General features: G+C 44.0%; 1 protein-coding gene across 1 annotated transcript in view; it reads right to left on the bottom strand.

Annotated features, from left to right (window-relative positions):
• The window catches only part of PLPP4 (phospholipid phosphatase 4), a 745,038-nt gene that overhangs the window by 345,578 nt on the left and 380,068 nt on the right, over positions 1-19,392 (bottom strand). The window contains exon 3 of the mRNA XM_078641202.1: positions 352-442. Within this exon, the coding sequence (XP_078497328.1) occupies positions 352-442 (91 nt within the window). The remainder of the gene's footprint in view (positions 1-351; positions 443-19,392) is intronic.

Here is a 19,392-nt window from a genome sequence, read left to right as displayed (position 1 = left end):
GCTATGTTTGTCAGGCACAAGGAACATGATTGCTGTAACAGGCAACCCCACCTCCAACATGTAGACACCCATGGAAGAGCATGTTATTTCCAATACTGACTATTTATGGGTTGTGTGCAGGAAACATAGTGCCGGGAAAAAAGCCACTAAACATCCCCTTAGAGGTTGGTATTGCATATGTTTGCATTTCAGTGGAGATTAGGTGGCATTGATGGTGCAGATGAGTCATTTTGGTGGAAACTGAACTGCAGGTTAGTTCATTCTTTCAAGCAGGCACTCAGATAGAAATCAGGAAAAGACTCAAATATCATTCTACATAGATGTCTGTGGTAAGATAAACAGCACTCTTACCTAAACAGGCCTCTTTGAGCTCAGTCCGGTCCGTCCGTTGGATTATCTTCACAACAAAGATAACAGCCAGAGGAGTGAGGAAAGACACAGCCTGCAAAATAAAGAGGAACATTTAGACTGACCACCAGAAATCAAGTAAAAAAAGTTCTGGAGAAGATGCGGCAATAGACAGGTGTAGAGGCAGAGAACAGGACTGTGAAAGATGGCTACAGACTGCATAGTACATCAGTTAGAGGGCTGGTCAATGCCCATACCTAAGGCACCTCTAAAGGCATCCTCCCATCGAAGCATGCTCCCCTTGTCCTTTCCTTTCCTGTCCACGGTCTGTCCTAGTGAGGAGCAGGTGCAGAGGAAGACACAGCTGAAACAGGTATCACTCCTTACTCAGACTTGCCTATCGAGCCTTGTATTACTGTGCTGATGCACTGCCCTGCACAAGCATGTCATGCTTTTTTCCCAGCACTTTATTGATAGTAGACAAGGAAATAATTAATTTCAGAGAAGAGAGTATTTAGGATGCAAGCCCTGAGAAACGATCCCTACTCCTATGCGGGTATTGCCCGAGAAACCAGCTTAACTTAGCAGGTCCCTGTACCCCACTCCAGGCTGATAATGGAAGATAATCAGTACCTGAGTACCGGGTTCTGCAGAAGTTTCTCTTTTACCTGGCAGGGGCGGCTCCTCCATTAGGAAGGAGGAGCGACGACCCACTGCTTTCTTGCAGTGCGAGAAGCAGAAACTACCATTTTATGTTTCTGCTTCTTGCGCTGCTCGAAAGCAGAAGGCTTTGGTTTGGGGCGAGCGGGTGGGTGTGTCTGCTCAAAAGCAGGGGAGGAGTGGCTTGCCCAATGCTGTGGGCCCTGACTGTTTGGTCGGCCCTCCGGGTCCGACAAAACCAGTTATATGCACTCTCCCTTTTCTCTATGTAGGCTGCATGTAGCCTACATAGAGAAAATGGCCTCCCCATAGACACCCGCCTGGGGTCTGTCTCCACCAATCACAATGCTGCCATGGCAGCATTGTGATTGGCTATGGGAAAGGGAGGGAGGTTGCCTGTGGCTGCTTCCTGTTCAGGAGAGCCGCAGGAAAATGCGGGACCCGGCCAGGAGCTGAGGCAGCACGGGACCAGAAAAGCAACTTTAAAAAAAATTGAATTAAACCCCTCCAGCCTCCACCCCGTGAACCCCTAGTGACAACACCACCCGCAAATCATGCCGGCCGCAACTGTTCCCTCGATAAAAGAAGATATGTACCATTGCTTATCCTGATCTAGGCTTACATAAATCAAGCCAAGCCCGTGACTCTGGTGTGGGGAGCAATATAGCGCAATCCACTTCCTCTCACCCGAGTATCATCTATATCTCCTTTGCAGTAAGTAAGGAACTTGAGCCTGCCTCACATGTCTTTCAAACTAGCACAATGGTCAAGGGCATTAAATAGCAGCTGTCTGTGGTGAACTGAGCTCTGGGTAGAACTGATAACAGCCCTGGTGATGGCTGGCCTGGACTGATGCAATGTCATGTACACTGCACTTCCAAGAAGCTAAAGCCACAAAAAAGGCAGCCACAATCTGCGTGCCAGCCATGGACGCCAATTCACCAAAATGCAAGGGGTAGTGGAAGTGATATTGCAGGCCATTTGACCTTTACTTTGACTCACATACACATGCTTACACATACTAACACTCACACACATAAACACACTCGCACCGCAAGCTTGCATACAGCATACATTTAACAGCGTTTTTTACTTACCTTAGCTTCCAGATAGGGTCATAGCCCAAATAATGTACTCCATTTGTTATTACATTATTAGTGCATAATATCATTCACTATTTATATAATAAAAAAGTTGACAGAAACGAGGCAAGTGGAGCTCCAATCCGCGTCCATTAGGAAGAGCTGCCCCTATGTTCTGGGCACTAATTGTGTCAACTCTGAGGCCAGGGGTCGCAAAAGCAGTGCCAGGGGTAGCAAGAGGCAAACCAGGGGTCGCAGAAGACATCCATGGTGCCAGCACGATCCCATAACATCAGTTCTACTAGCAGTTCATTGGATGTTGGTAGGTGAAGGATACAGTTTAAATACCTTTATTACTTGTTCAAAACATATTGGGCAGCCTCAGAAACTGGTGTCCCGCTACAGATCAACTAGAAACCCTTGATCAATGGCCGAGTAACTGGTCTCAGGTAGTGAGAAAAACAAAGGGCTAAACCTGACAGCTCTGCTTCCAGTAGCATCAGGGCTTAGAGCAGGGGTCTCCAACCAGTAGCTCGGGAGCTACTGGTAGCTCACTAGCACCCTCAAAGTAGCTCTCAGAGGTGAAGCCAAACCAAGCCAATCTCAGAGATTCTGTGTATATTAAAGAAGGCAGCACAGCTCATTTCACTACCCTTAAGAGTTACAGACAGCCAAACCAATGGCAGGGACTGTTGATAACACTCAAACACACACTGTGGTAGCCTATCAATCAATCAATCAGGGATGTATAGAGCGCACAACTCACCTGTGAGGGTCTCCAGGTGCTGGGGGAGTGTGTGGGGGGGATTTGTGCAGCTTTGGTCATTTGAAAAGCCAGGTCTTATGGCTTTTGCTGAATGCTTTAAGTGTGGGGCTTCATCTGATGCTAAGGGGGAGTTCCTTCCAGGTCTTGGCCATGATGTAGGAGAAGTGTGTGCCTCCTGTCTGGTTCTGTGGGTGCAGAAGATTTCGGCCAAGGCCTGGTCAGTGGAGTGGAGGTTTCTTTTCGGGGTGTAGAAGGAGATTGAGGTATTGGAGCCCGGTGTTGTGGAGGGCTTTATAGGTGTGTGTGAGCAGCTTGAAGGTCACTCTTTTTTCGAAGTGGAACGCTTGTTTATGCTGGGTAATGTGGTCTTGTCGTGGGATGTTGAGGATAAGTCTGTCTGCGGTGTTCTGGACAGTCTGAACTTTGTGGAGTAGAGCTTTGTTGATTCCGGTATAGAGGGCGTTTCCGTAGTCCAGCCTGCTGGTGATGAGTGCATGGGTGACGGTCTTCCTTGATTTGGGGGGGTGGGTGCATTTGAAGGTCTTGCTTAGTATGTTGAGGGTGTTTAAGCATGTGGAAGCTTCAGCGTTGGCCTATGGTTCTGCCACACGAAACATGTTTATCCGCTTTAAATCGGAGTTGTGGAGATTTACTGCTGTGGTAATATCGTTTGTGGCACACTGCATGTGATGATTTGAATTTTACTTGATTACAAGCATTTAATATTGATAAACGTTTTCCTATCATTCTGCTAATATCTTCACATGGAATTTTTGGGTGGTTACTATTGATAATTGTGCTTAGGGTGGTCATAGTGTAATGTTAATATATATCATCAGCATTTGACAGTGATAAAGTATGCTAGTAGCTCAGCAGGACTTTCCTTAAGCAGAATTAGCTCTCACTACAGAAAAGGTTGGAGACTCCTGGCTTAGAGACTCTCTGCACCTTAATTGTGGCTGTGTTTCACCATCTAAACACCATCTAAACAGGGAAGTGGGTATCATTTTGCTGGCTTGCATGAGGCCCCATGGCACCCTAGCTATGCCACGGAAAATAGTAAAATGTCTTGAACTTTTGCCGCAGGGTCAAATTCAACCACATGCACTTGGGAAAAGGTCCAAAAAATGAGCTGTTCGAGTCTGTCTGTAATTAAATTTTCTGCAAATCAGGTTAGGGATTAGGTTTCTACTCTGACTTTCCCCCATCTCTGTGTTATCAGCACCCAAATGCTGCAAGGCACCAATCATAGCACTAGAAAAGAAAGGAAAGGAAACATGCATTGATGTATAGCTCTCCTACATAAATATATAAATAAATAAATACCAATTTGTGGCAGGCGGGCAAGTGTAGCACATGCGCAAACTTAGTAACCCTCTTTTTCTCTCAGGTGGCTCCTGAAGTCAAGATCCTCCCTGCCCATCTCAACGTTTCAATCATAAGCCAACACTTGCTCCTGTGGCTAGCTAGGCCCTCGGCTGAGAGACTAGCCTCAAAATGTGAAACTCTGAAACGCCGAAGTCATAAAAAAAAAAGAAGAAGGCACTTTTTCTGTGGAGCTCAGCAGCAAGGTCTAATCAAAGAGCTGGGAGCATGGAGATCCTCTGGTGGGTGCAGATGCGGTGGCGAGGACGCAGCGCCTGGTAGCAGCTTCTGAGAAGGTGAGATATTAAGAGAAGCGCAGAAGCCCTTTACTCCCAGGTCTCTCAATCCCTCAGGAGGTTTACACCAACATCCCTTTCTGATGCATACTCTATCCTTCATCTCCAGTTATCCTTTCTGGGGGATCTCAGTTCTCTCGGCCCTGGGTAATGAAGGGTAGGAGTGGGACGGCTGTGGGGGGGTCGGAGAGCTCACTCTTCTGGAGTCTCCGTACCGTAGAGTAATACTACGAGATTTATAGGTACCTATCAAGCACACAGAGAAGGCAGTGTGAGAGAAGGCACTGAGCGCTCCCTCTATACCCACCCTCCTACCTAGTCCTACCAGGAATGCTTTAAACCTGCAGCAGTCCTGCACCTGCTAATAGTACAGCAACTCGTCCATCCTCTCCACCACTGCATCACATCGCCATCCTCTCCTGAGCTGTCCTACTCTAACGCCGTCAGGGATTGGTGTTCAGCCGGCTCCTTCCCTTCTTTCAAGCTAAGAACTCCCTGCGTCCATTGCCAGTCCAAACCAGTCACCTTAGTGTTGCACTCCATAGTTCATGTCATTAATCACTCCACACCTGGCTCTCTAGAATCATCAGCCTTATCAGTATCACCATCTAACCACACAACTTTAGAAATACTAACAGGACCAAATGACCAACCTCAGGCCCAACTTCAAAGCAGAGAAGTCTAAGAATTCTCGGTGCAGGGTCGCATTTTCTGAAACTTGCTGCCTTACGACCTAAGATAGAGTATTATCATGATATATTTTAAAATCCCCGGAGACTTTTTAGGATGACCTAGATGACCTACGTGTTCAAACCTAAGAATGAAATGCATCTTATTAATGTAAGAATTCATTCAATCTACTGCAATCCAGCTTTTTTCACCGCTGCTCCGCTGCATTGTCTATTACACTTATTTTCACCTTAGCCTTTGCTCCCTACAATCACCACACGATGTTGATATTCTGCTCCGCTTTTCTGTGCCATCTATTCAATCGACCATCCAACAAAGCTTACAATCCTTACCTGCCTAGTGATCAGTGGCAAAGCTTTGGACTTCTTCTCCTTCTAGCCCGGTAACCAGACTATCACAGTCCTCCTTGCTTTCACCACAAACTGTCTGCAAGTCGACTTCTATTATTCCAGTACACCGTCTCCCTTGTGACATCTCCTCATTTGGTTTCTTATGCCATCTACAAGTAAAAGATGAACAAATCTTCTTCTGCCTTACTTTCCTCATACCACTTCATCAAACAAAAATTTCTGGATGGCCCTCTTATTCATAATGTTAATTTAAGGAGCGACTAAAATCAACTTCTACCCTGTCCCGGCAACCGCAACACTCCTTTACCTTAGACACACTAAAATGTCAGTCAGTCTCATTGAAGGATAGGTTATGATGTTCTATATCTAAGCGGATTCCTAGTAAGCAATTGCTGTCCCATTGGTCATATTTTAATAGAAGTCTTATTATACAAGGACATCTTGTCAGGCTGGGAGATCTTTACACTTTGTCGTTCCCTTGAGCACGCCATGTTCTGTATCATGGGCAGCACAATTGATGGGGTACAGGTATCATTGAGGGCCTGCAGAGAATAGCTTATGTAATGGGAGTACTTCTTATCTGCAAGCAAAACAGCCAGGAGGCTTATCTCTGTCTGCTCCTCCATGCTCTGCAGCCATGCTGTAGAGCATGGGTATTCAAAAACATTTTCTCAGGGGCCACAAATTTGGTCTGTGATGTGACCAAGGGCCGCATTGATACCAGCAAGGTGGCAGTCAGGGTGTGGGGAGGGGTTTGTGGCAAGGTGGGTGTAAGGGAAGTTAGGCATATACATCTAGGGGGTCATTAGGATGGCAGGCGGACTTAGTCCGCCCGTCATCCCATCGGTGACTGGGACCGCCCGCCATTAGGTCGGGGGTCCCGTGGGGGGTATTAGGACGCAAGGCGACCGGGGCGGAAAAGCGGTGGACGGTCTTTCCGTCCACCGCGGTCCCCCCGCCATACTAATATGGCGGGTGGTAATTTAGCTGAGGATGGCGGGCGGATTGCCCCCGCCAGGCAGGCAGTGGCTACCGCCAGCCTGGCGTGGGCAATCCGCCCGCCATCCTAATGACCCCCTAAGTGTCTGAATTGCACAATGTGAATCCAAAAACTTGAGATTAATCACAGCTTTTCCGCTTATCCAAACTGTGTGATCCTAGGAAATTATTTTATTTAAATTTTCCTCCTTTTTCTTCATTAGCACAGAAGGACCTCGAAATACATGACTTCAGGATGTGTGCGTACAAAGCCTTCTTCAGTGTTTGATTCAATAAACTATATGTTGTTCATGTATAATAGAAACCCCAGCCCCCAAAAGATGCACGTGACAAGTGACTTGCCTCTTCATGAACTATTGGCATCATTATCAGGGTGTAGGGAAGAATGAATGTTTCTCAATTCATTTTGAAAACTATCACAAAAAAATGCTTCTTAATCTATACTACTATTATAAAGCAAGAACTTTGAACCTTTGAGGCGGGTAAACTCGGGAACCACAGCGCCAATCCACACACCCGATACATCATTGTAATCGTCAGGGTGTGCAGATGGACATAGGCTATATAAACTATAAAAATATGCGTTATTTAAAAAATGTACCTTAAAAAAACAAGCATTGGAAATGCAATAGGTCTCGCAATAGAAAAGTTTGAGCTTTTGGTGTGTTAAATGTAAATATTTTTAAATTTTTGTTTATGTTTTCCAAATTATAAAAGTATTAATTTTGTTATTTGAATTGGCAATACTTATATGATAGATAGATACACAGTGCAAGACCGCTTCCTCTGTGTTTTAACAAAAGTGCACATTTTAGGCCCATGTGTGAAATAAGTCTAGAATGTTAGCATAAATATATGCAAACCAATTGTATTTCTGAGGAATGTGAAACAGGCAGTTACTGCTGCCCTGAATAAGCCGAGCCCCAGCTAACACAAGTGTGAGAAAGCATTCATCTAATCATGCGAGCACACTGGCTGAACATCCCCTGCTGCTTTACAATGCGGAGAAACTGAAAACGAGAACGCTACGAGCAAAACAGTTTAAGTAAATATTGTAAAAGAAATGTAAATCACAGTGCGAATATACACATACCAAATAGAACGACGGGCAGGGGGGTGGGGGTGATAGAGACGGTGCCGCACATCGAGATTAACTGAATTACAATGAGCCCTGATACGAACAGGAAACGCAGCAACGGGTGGGCGTGTGGGGGAGGCAAAAGAAAACAGGTGATATGTCAACACATTATTGGCGTGATCGCACACGAGACTACTAAAGTTCGCGAATGCACAAGTTGGAGGAGTTTTTTTTGCATACGTAGCAGTTGAAATGCATTAACAGTTAAAAGAAACGGGTGAAAAGGAAAGCAAAACACGTTTAAAAAAACAAGTTAAAACGCTGCAACTAAGTGAACAAGTCTGATGGGGTGAGGGGCGGGGGAGAAGGAGAGTGAGCAGCCTTTGATGAGCGAGTGGGGAGGGGAAAGGGGGGAGGAGAAATGAGAGACACGGCCTGGCGGCCGTGAAAGTGGAAACTCCGAAAGCCTTTGATGCAGCAGTGGGCGGTGAAGCTGCTGGTGGCAGATGGCTGGCTTTCATGTGCACGCGCATTTTAGGTCACTGCGCTTGCGCATTGAGCTTGCTTATCACAGGCACCTCATGAAATCGCCAGTTTGGTTAAACTCTGGATAAGCCCCTATATTCTCGCAAGCTCAATGCGCAAGCGCATTGACAGGCGAGACCTAAATAGTAGTCCCTGCGAAGTAGCGCCGGCCGCGACCTGCGTGCTGACGTCAGGAGCGCGGGGAGGAGCGGCGGACATGGCGCAGGGAGGAGCGGTGAGGAGCGGCGGACAGGCGGTGAGGAGCGGCGGACAGGCGGGAGGAGCGGTGACGAGTGGCGAGGAGCGGCGGAGAGGTGAACTGAGGAGCGCGGGGGAGGAGCGGCGGCTCAGGTAAGGCTCCAGGGGACCCACGGACAATGTCGGGGCAGGTGGGGGACGGGGCGGGCGGGGGGCCGGGCTGCTGGACAATGTCGGGGCGGGCGGGGGTCAGGGAAGCCTGATTGCTCCCGGACAAGGTCGGGACAGGCTGCTAGTGCACTGATAATCTGATGCACTAAGACTTAACGGTTTTGCATGTAAATGAATTATTAACAGACTTTATCATACTTTTACTGCAAGATGTTTTTATAAGTGATGGTGTTCCTAAAGTTAAATGGTTTAGGACACCCTAGTTAATTCCTTTCTTTAATTTCAATTAACTTTTAAATAAATGCTTGCCTGGTTATTTAACAAAATATTTATGTTAGTGCTGAGTCAGGCAAACATTAGTCCAGTGCTGCTCTTGACCAGGGGGCTGCATGTAAAGGTTAGGAGCCCCCCGGGCTATACTTTGAGCATCAATGCTATAGAGGTTTCTCTAACCTCTCTTCACATACTACTTTGATCTAATGATTCTAGTCCTTGTCTTACTTATTAATTAATGTACTTATTTATCATTGATGTTTCCATGCCACTGGTTATAGCAGTCTTCCCAAGCTAAGACGACTCCCTGCTTATTATAGGTAATGTTTGCTTCTTGTCCTAGTTCCTCTACTACATAACTACATAAGATGGATGCTTTCACATCATTAAATAGAGAAGTCTTCTCAAGCCAAGATGAGTCTGCTTCCTGTAGATAATTTCCTGTTCCTATCTTTTTTGCTGTTCTTTCTCCATTATATAAGTCCTCATACATTCAGTGGTATCATATCACAAGGCAATAGGAGTATTTTTGGCGGGCTGTTTTTCATTTTCTCACTTCTATTTTAGTCTCTTGAATTTTTACTTTCAGTTTTTTCAGCCTTGGATTCCTACTTGCTGATCCTATTCTGCCCTAGTTCTGTTTTGTGCGATTTTCATATCTGTCTGCTGCCAGTGCATATCTGTCTAGTGTTTTCTGCCATTTGGCTTTTAACTCCTATGGTGGCCTTTCTCTGTGGATATCTGTCTCTTGCACACTTATCACTGCTAGTTGCACAAGTATCCACAAGAAGGAGCCATCGTTTCTGCGGATAAGTCATGTCATGTGTTCAGGAGGTACTATATTGTCCCACCTTTCACACATTTGTAGAAAATGAGTGAATATGTGTGCATTTGGAACCTTTGATGATTACTTTAGAATGTGGCATAGAGGTGCGGCTCAAGGAGTGTTTGGCAACATTTGCATGGAAAAGTGCATTTTAAAGCACATTGGGCTAATAAAGTTAGTAATACTGTAATAGGATTTTAAAGAGCACTTAAAGACAAGTCCCCTTCTCTGTCTCTTTCTCTACATCTCATCTTTACCTTATCTTTCTCTCTTACTGCCCTTCTTCTCACATGCCTGCTCCCCTCTGCATATCTTACCCATTGCCCCTCTGCAGACTAATTCGTCTCTATATTTATCTCTCTTGCCCTCCTATCTTTGCTGTTCTCTCTTCCTTTCTTCAGTTTACATATACCTTTCCATTCTTTTTCTCTCTTCTGTCACCCACACTTTCTCTTGCTGTTTGTATTTACTCCACGTTGTCTCTTTTCTCTTGCTCTCCCATTGTATACCTGCCTCCTCTTTCTTTTCACTTTTTATCTTTATCTTTCCTTCTTGATATATTATCTGTTTCTTTTTCTATTTTCACCTCATTCCTCAGGCTCTTTCCCCGCTCTCAAATGTTCCCTCTTTTATGTTCTTCGGATCTCCTGCTCTCTCTTTCTTTTTAGAACTTCCTCTCTAACTGTTTAGAGCTCCCTCTCTAATTTTCTTCCATTTACTTCAAATTCTCCCTACCTCCCCCTCTCACCACCCCCTATCGTGCACTCTCTTTCCATGTCTCCTTCCGTCCTTACACTTGTCTGCACACTACTCTCTGTTTGTGATCTTTATAACTCTCCTTTTAGCTCTAGTTTAGGAGAGCTGTTCCATTGGGAAATCAATTTGCTTGTTAAACAAGCATTTGCAATGCAATCGGTCTCGCTTTTGGGACCCTATCAGTATTTTACGATGCAGCACATTATTGCACATTACTGCTACTGAAAGCTATCTTTTTGGAGTTGAGAGCTCAGGTTTAGATGCACTTGTAGGCAAAGCCTAAACACACACAGCAGCACAGAGAAACCAAAAGAAACAATTAGTGATTTCCTCGGAGGGAACCAAGCACCCAAAGGTGGTACAGATGGATAGCATTCACCAACCAAAGTAAAGGGATTTTCAAAGGCAGCCCAATCACTCAACCAGACATGCTGAGCGTGTTGAAAGCCCATATAATGAATACAGCATGTCTCGCAGAGTGTAGTGTAAAGCCCCATTCAAAGGTTTGCTGGTAATCTTTCTGTTGCTTTTACTGTATTTGAAGGTTAAACTGCTATTAATGAGGTGATACCTTTTCCCAGACGATGATAACGTGAAAAAAGACAATTATCAAGTAACACTATCATAAAATGTTCTGCATTAAAATGCATGACTTGCCTTTTCTTGCTGAATTATTTGGTCCTCTCCTACTGCATAATTTGGCCATCCACTACTGCATAATTTTTAGCGGCCACGTATGTAGCTCTTAATGCTGGTGTTAAAACTTTTCGGTAGCTTGTTTCTTGCCTAGCGTTTTACACTACACGTTTATAAGCTCCGTGGATAAGAGATGTTAACATTATCCAATTTACACGGAAGAATTCGTCCTATGGATTATGTTTCTTGTATGGGTCCAGAGCATTCAGCTCACTGAATCATCCTTTCAGCCTTCTAACTTTGACAGATGAGGAAACTTTGGCACATGGAGACAAAATAAATATTTACTGGGAAGAAGCACCTGAAGAGTTTGTATTTGTCAGATAGCATTATCATTCAGACTTGTTTTTTATGTAGTGATTTCTGACTGACTCGTTGTTTTATGACACTGGTGTGAAAGTGCACGCTGCTTTTGATAGGGTGTGAAAGGTACTTAATTCCGTCAATTCAAAGCATTGTTGAAAGGTGTGGGGAAGTCCAGCTATTGTTATTGGCTGTATAGCAGCACTCAGAACTCCTTAACTACAGGGTCCGATTCTGATGGAAAGGCTTAAGAAATAAGCTACTCTAGCTGAACTTTGAGCTGAGTGAAAATCATGGAATTGAAGAAATGCATTATTGTAAATTGTTTTTTATCTGTTACACTTTGCCATCATAACAAACTTCTTATGCAGAAACTGATGTATAATAATTCCATGGTAATTAAATCACAAAAAATGCTATCTTCAAAAAACACGTTTTCAACAGCTGCACGCTCCAAGGAATTGATGGGTTCAAACACTTGACTCGATTATTAGCCTGCTAGGATACCCCACAGAAACCAACCGTTTCTAAATTTATTGTCAAATTCCGAAATGATGAGATTTTTGTTTTGGCAAAGGGGCAGCCAACTTGCTTGTGTAGCTGATTATGAGGATTGCTGGCATGCAAAGTTACAAAAAGGGGTTCTGGCTTCCACGTACAAATAATAGCTGCTTCCCACTCTCCCCATCAACTTATTCGTTTGGGCACTCTGCTAGCTCTAGTTGTCTTTTTCTTTGTAGAATAATGCGAGCATAGAGGAAGCTAGACAAGTCATGTATTTTCTAATTCTGTACACCTCAAGGCACGTATTGTTGGGTTTTGGATCTCAGTTGCTATGACTGGCTCTCTGGAAGATGGTGCATAATATTCAGTATAAGAATGGCTTGTTAGAATGTTATTGATTTTGAAAAAATGACATTTCTATCCGTCTCCATTGCATTGGTGCTTGACTGTGGAAGAGGGTAACTAATAAGCTTTCTACGTGTGACTTCGGAGTATAGGGATTCCAGACAAGCATAAGTAAACATAGCTCTGGTTACCATCTATGCATAACCATGACACCCCCATAATATCCTTTGGACACTTTTAAAGCTTCAGTCCCTTCTATTTGAACAACAAGTCCTTTGGTATAGGAAGAAAACATACATATTCTTAACTTGCCTTCCCAGATATATCTAGCAATGAATAGTGACCTGCTTGCCCAGACTGTTGGAATTATTGGGTTTTAAGAAATTTAAAAGCAAAGAAACTCCATGTTACCAAAAAAAACCACCTAGTCAGATATTCTGGAGAAATGTGGCTTATTGCCTGCAGATGGAATCTGTGCTTCCTTAAAAAGCCGATGCAGATAGCTTTACAACAGTGACACAAACGCTGTCACTTTAGTATATACCAAATTGGTTTCCTCTTTAAGGCAAAACCACAGTGTGGATTTACAGGCGAGGATGTTGCCTATGTTAAAGAGGGGCCACCACAGTTTTTTAGCTCTTGCCTAGATGGCGCTTGCACTGTCTCTTCAAGACATGCTGTATTCAAAATATGTGCTTGAAGCCGGTCCCATCTTTTCTATTGGCTCCTCTTACTGTCCTTGGTAAATACTGTTTTTTCATTGGCGAATTAGCGTACTAGTCCCTCCTTCTCAAATTTTGTAACCTCCCATGAGGACTGCCCCTGTTAGATGGGCTCTTACGCTGCATGTTATTTATTATACTTGTGAACGCTATTTTTTAGCTGTCCCCGAGCAGAGCCCGCTCTCAGTTGATGGGTGCCTTTCCTTTCTTAAGCACACTCACCTTGGAGCTTCAAAATGGGACGCTCTTATGCATTATTAGAACATTGGAATGTTGGGAGCTCCATTGAAAACAATGGAGTGCTCTGGGCTTATAATGGCTGGTATAAGCCTGGAGCTCCAACATTCCAATGCTTCTTTGTTCACAGCTCTGGCTGTGAACAAAGGCTTCAGAGAGCCTGAGGGGATTCCAATCCCCTCACGCTTCCAAAAGGCTTTGTTTGTTTTGTTAGAACATTCTGTCCTCTAGTGACAGAATGTTCTAATAGCCTTATAGCCCTTCGTAGATGGGCTATACCGCTATTAAAGTCCCTCTCCCTTGTTAAAGGCCCTCGCCTTCGGCTCGGGGCCTTTAACGCTGGAGAGGGCCTTTAATAGCCGGTATAGCCCTCTACGGCGGGCTATAAGGCTTTATTGTTTTCCCCTTCTGGTTCACAATAGAAGCCCTCTCCCCACCCTCAGAGCAGAAATGCAGCATTTCCCTCTCCCCACCCTTTCCATGTGCAAGTGAGTTTTTTATTCACTCTTGCGCTCAGTTAATGGCTGCCTTATCTTTTGTTCAGCATGCACCTCTTAATTTTTATTTTTATTAGGCCACCATTGGACCCCAACCTCGGAGCTTTAAAGTTTGCCACTCTCATGCTAGGCTTTATGTTTTCACCCTCCTGGTTCGCGTTGAGACCTCCCCTCAACGTCCGAGCACAAACAAACGGACCGTTTCCCGCACCCCCTTTCTCTGTTCATCAAGTGAGGCGCCATCTGTGTCGCTATCTGGAAGAGGGGGAACATTTAGGCCATTTTCTACAGGTGAATCACCAGGACATAACTTGAACAAACATCATTGCAATGTTCAGCTCTTTTTGGCAATTTTTTTAGGATAGCTGATCTGGTGCAGGCCAATAGCACGTCGCTGAAGCCAAGTTTCTCTGTGCTGCTGTATGGGTGTTTCGGCTTCACCTTCCAGTGCATCTAAACCTGAGCTCCCAACTTCAAAAATATAGCTTTTAATTAGCAGTATTGTGCGAAACTGTGCTGCCTTGCAAAATACTTATAAGGTCCCAAAAACGAGACTGATTGCATTGCAAATGCTTTATTATAGCATTTTGCCAGGAAGCAGAGCATTTTGCTGATGCTATGCAGAATTACTAAAAGGCATTGTCAAAGCCAGTATCGTGTAGGGTTATGTCCCCACCTGCAGAGTTCTTTGTGCGCCCAGCAAGTTTTAGGGTATGAAAGCAGTAAGATAATTGGTGGTTAGTGCACTTGTAGGAGTAATTAGATTGCAGTCTAGTCACAAGTTTGACTAATCATAAAATAGCATTGAGCGCTAATGTGTCTGCTGAAAACACAGCATGAACATGGAAGTCTCAGATTTGTAGTCTATGTAAAATAGTTCAAGGGTTTACTGCTTTAGTTTTAGGGATACTTCATGGACCTGCAGATAGCAAATTTCAATCTGTGTAATACAGCTTAGTCAGTTATGAAATTACATCAAAAGCTGCATGCTAACTGCAATGCACACATTAGAACCAGTTTTTTCCTCACAGCTCGTGTCTTCTAAAGTTGCTAAAAGGATTTCCTTAGGGTGGGATAAATGTGTAGGGGCCTATTCACAAAGTTAAACTAAAATAAGACTACACCTATATGGGCAAGTTTACTCTTACACTTTTGAGTAACTTTATTATTTGAGACTATTCACTATTTATGAGAGTAAAGTTTCTCAAATGTGTAGACTTACATGTCCCTACCCCCTGATTCAGAGGGTAGAGACGAATGTATGTGTGTAAAGTTAATATTTGTAACTTTTCGCATGTAGGTGGAGATCTTTGTGACTGGAGTAGAGATCTTCCTATTGTAAAACAGAGGGAAACGTTACAAAGTTTATTAAAGTTTTTAGAAAAATAGAAACATTATGGTTGTAGTAAATATGAATGTTAGTTAATTTTATACTATACGTGTATTTTTAATGTAGAATAATATAAAAACATTACAGCTGGGTAATTTAGTATTACATTGAACACTTTATTATTTTGAAACTCGTACCTAAAGTAAAAACAATATTTTTATAATGTATTTCACATTTTTAAGAGTGCTCTACAGAATTATCAGTAATTTATTTTAATGAATCTTATCGTTACTTTATTATTTTTAAAAAGATTACAACATTAAAATACATGAATAATTATGTTTTCTTTTTAGATTTTTTTAACATTAAGTGCAATGTAATTATATTTTTAATCAGTTCAAATAATTCAATTTATTTTTAAATTAGTTCCTATCGGGGTTTTATTTTCAATGGAAGGGTGTTGTGGTACTTGTGAATGGGCGTGGGTGGTGCTGGACTTATCCCAGCTCCGACCTGGAGTACATTTACCACTGTTGTGGGTCCTTTTTCACTCTTGTAACTATAGAGGGGTAGTTTTGGAATAGGAAGTGACTTAGGGCCTAATTACGAGCTCACCGGTCGATCAGATAGGCCGAATCTGTGATGGTGATGTGGCCACCGCCACACCGGTGGTCTGACCAGCATATTTCGAGTTTGCCGGTCAGACCAGCACAGGACCACTGCAACCACCAGGGACCTTGGATCCCGTGGTGGAGGTGCAACAGTATGAGGCTGCAATATGCTGGCGGTGCTGATGCGCACCGCTTGGCATATTATGAGTTGCATGACTGCGACCCTTTCCATGGCAGTGAGCCCGCCATGGAAAGAGTGGTGGTGAGGCAACTCAGGGGGCCCTTAGAGGGCCCCTGTCACCTCTGTGCAGGGGCATGCATACAGGGGGGCGCTTGGTGTGTCCCCCTGTATGTTAGCATCCCAGTTCCTGCACGGGAAGAAATGCACAACATGGTGCATTTCTTCCCATGCAGGAACCTGCTTCGGAGCTCCCATGGTGCTGCAGTTCTATGGTTCTTCTTTGAGCCTTAGAAGGGCACTGCCACGGGACCGCCTCCGCAGGACCACCCGCCAAGTTTACACTCGTAATCCAGCAGGTGGTCTGACTCCAGGTTTGGTGGTCTCGCAGCAGGGCGCTGGTGTGGCAGCCTGCTGTGAGACCACCAATCTTATAATCAGGCCCTTACTCTTTTTTTGGGCCCATGTTCCTCCCTAAACCCCTCCCTAACCCTCACTTAAACCCTCCCCTTTAGTAGAAAGTATTTCCCATTTTCCAACAACTTCCTTCTGTCCCTTCCACATTTAACCAAGTTTAGTGAGTGGAACTGGCACCGCTGGTTGGTACGAATGTATTCCTTTAAAATGTTATGCTTGCGTGCTGCAGGGGAATCGCCGTCTGTGCCTCACGGCATGAAAATACAACAGTACTGATATATGGCTTCCCCTGTCGGAGGGGAAGGCTCCTCTGCGCACTGCCTTAAAGATCAAGTCTTAGTGTTTCAGATTTTGACCCTCGTTAGGGTTTCTGCATCGATCAATTAGTCATAGACTGTAAAGTTCCTTCACTTCTGCATTTATTACTGGTTTGTCAATGCATGGTATAATTCATTTCATTTCATGATTATTATGCAAGTTGCATCCTCATATCGACCAAAATAATATCACATGTCCCAATGCATTTTGGGCTTTCTGGCAGCCCTTCATCAGGGGATTACTCTACAAGTCAAAAGAAATATGAATGTCCATCAGTATATTTGGGTATATTTATATCATTCATACATACTGTGATGGTAAAATGTCATATGTTGCCTTGTGCAACCGGGTGGTTAAGGTGCTCGCTAAACGTACTTATGATAAATGAAAAGATGCCTATAGTGAAGATGTTAGGAATTGCTGGTATCCATGGTGTGGACTGGGTTAGCAGGGCAGGCTGTGCTTGGTGCTCGGTAGGGTTACGTGAACTGGTGAAACTATCATTCAAAAGCGGAGCGGAAACTATCTTGGGCAGTGCTCAAAATTAATTAATCAGTGCGTGCCGTAGGTGTTCGCTGGTCGTGCATGCATTAAAATTCCTCGTCCGCGTGTCGGGTAATTACTTGGGGCTGTGAATGCTGTCGCGTACGTCCGTGAGGATGCAGGCGTGAGGCGCGTTCGAAAGTGGAATGATTAAGCTGGCGTTCGGTGTGCGTAAACACTGTAAAGGGACCACATCTTAAGCAGTATATGCGGGCGCCATCTTAGAGTGCCGGTCAAGGTGGGGAGTGCAGTTACTACGATCAAGTAGCATGCATAGGGTTATGAGAAAAAATGAGATTATAAGCAAAAGTTGAAAATCAGAGTCACTAGGAAACTGTGTATGAACAAGACATGAGTATGAATACCCAAAAAGTATATGAGAGACATTATTACAAATAACAAAGAAATTCCATCCGATCATTAAGTCCGAACGGTTGCATCGTGGCCATATATCGGATCCAAAAGTTCTCACGTTTCAATAAAGTGTTTTTGTTCTTTCTGCCTGGTTTGATTTGTTCCAAGATCAAGAATTTCAGTTGTGGTACTGTGTGGTGTTTTTCGTTGAAATGTGCTGCCACTGACGATTTCTGGTTGTTAGTCCTGATGTTACTCTTGTGTTCCAATATCCGTGCTCGTATCTTTCTTTCTGTGTGTCCTATATAACTCAAACCGCATGGGCATTTGAGCATGTAAATCACGTTGGCGGTATTACATGTGGCGTTGACTTTCAGTTTAATTTGGTAACCTTTCATAGGATGGTTGGTTGAATTCCCTGGTATGATGTTGTGGCAGTTGCTACAGTTATGACATGGCACCAGTCCCTTGTATGACTCTGTTTGTACTGTTTCTCTGGGGTGAGTCAATATATCCTTAATGTTCCTTCCTCTTGTGTAAGCAAATATGGGTGGTTGTGCAAATGCTCCTTGGAAATCCGGTTCGGTGCTCAGTAGTGACCAATGTTTGGATATGATTTTCTTGTATTGGTTGCTGGTGGTGGTATATTTGGATACCACTACCATGCGAGTGTTGTTTGGTTTTGGTTTGATTTGTAATAAATCTTTTCTTGTGCTCCTTTTGCTGCGAGAGATCGCTTCTTGGAGTATGGTAGAAGGGTATCCGCGTGATGTAAATTGGTCCACTGTATGGAGAATTTCTTTATCACATTCTGCGTCATTGGATACAATGCGTTTGATCCTCAAGAGTTGAGAATAGGGTAAGTTGCATTTGAGGGCTGGTCGGTGGAAGCTGTTAAAGTGTAAAATGGAGTTTCGATCCGTAGGTTTACGGAAGATTGTTGTGTTGAACTTGGCTCCATCTCTCTGTACTTCTACATCCAGGAAGTGGATGCGTTCCTTGTCGTAGTTCCAGGTGAATTGTATTCTTGCATTGATCTTATTCCAGTTGTTCAAGAATTCCGCCAGAGTGTCGGAATGGCCTGACCATAGGATGAATATATCGTCTATGAATCTCAGATAGAGTTTGCCATGGGTGAGCCACATGGGGTCTTGGAGTATGTGTGTCTCTTCAAAATGTTTCATGAAGATGTTCGCGTAGCATGGAGCTGAACAATTGCCCATGGAGGTACCGCATAGTTGTTGGAAATAGTTGTTGTTGGCAGAGAAGTAGCTGTGATATAGTGTGAAGATCATTAATTCCATCAGTAGTACTTTCAGGTCAGGGTCCAAAGTGGATCCGGCTAATGTTTTCTCTATGGCTTCAATCCCCATATCGTGAGGTATGGACGTGTATAGTGAGCATACGTCCACTGTACATAGTACTAAATCTTGTGCTGTGAGGTCTTCTTCAGTGCATCTTTCCAGTTTGACTAAAAAGTCAGTGGTGTCTCTGATATAGGACTCAGTTTGGAGTACAAAGGGTTGCAGATATTTATCCCAAAATTTGCCCGTGGCCTCATGAATACTCCCTTTAGTAGACACTATCGGCCTCAGTGGAGGACGGGTGGGGTGTTTGTGCACCTTGGGTACCATGTGGAGGTAACCACACCCACACTAGCGGAAGATGACTTGAGAGGACTTCGTCCCCCTAGCACGTTCTTGGCCCCACAAAGCCACAAGATAATTGACACTTTTGAAACCATGATAAAACAAGACATAGCCAATCTCCCATTTCAACCATCAGTGAAACATAGCAACCTTACCAAGAAGGAGCTAAATATTTTGAGGAAACTTGCTAACAACAAATCCATTGTGTGTCAAACTGCTGATAAAGGGGGAGCCCTAGTAATCATGGATGCGACATACTATCATGAACAGGTCGATGCTCACACATCAGACAAAAACCCATATGC

The sequence above is a fragment of the Lissotriton helveticus genome, chromosome 5_1 (assembly GCF_964261635.1).
Source record: "Lissotriton helveticus chromosome 5_1, aLisHel1.1, whole genome shotgun sequence".
Taxonomy (NCBI): domain Eukaryota; kingdom Metazoa; phylum Chordata; class Amphibia; order Caudata; family Salamandridae; genus Lissotriton; species Lissotriton helveticus.
This window is presented reverse-complemented; position numbering and strand designations above follow the sequence as displayed.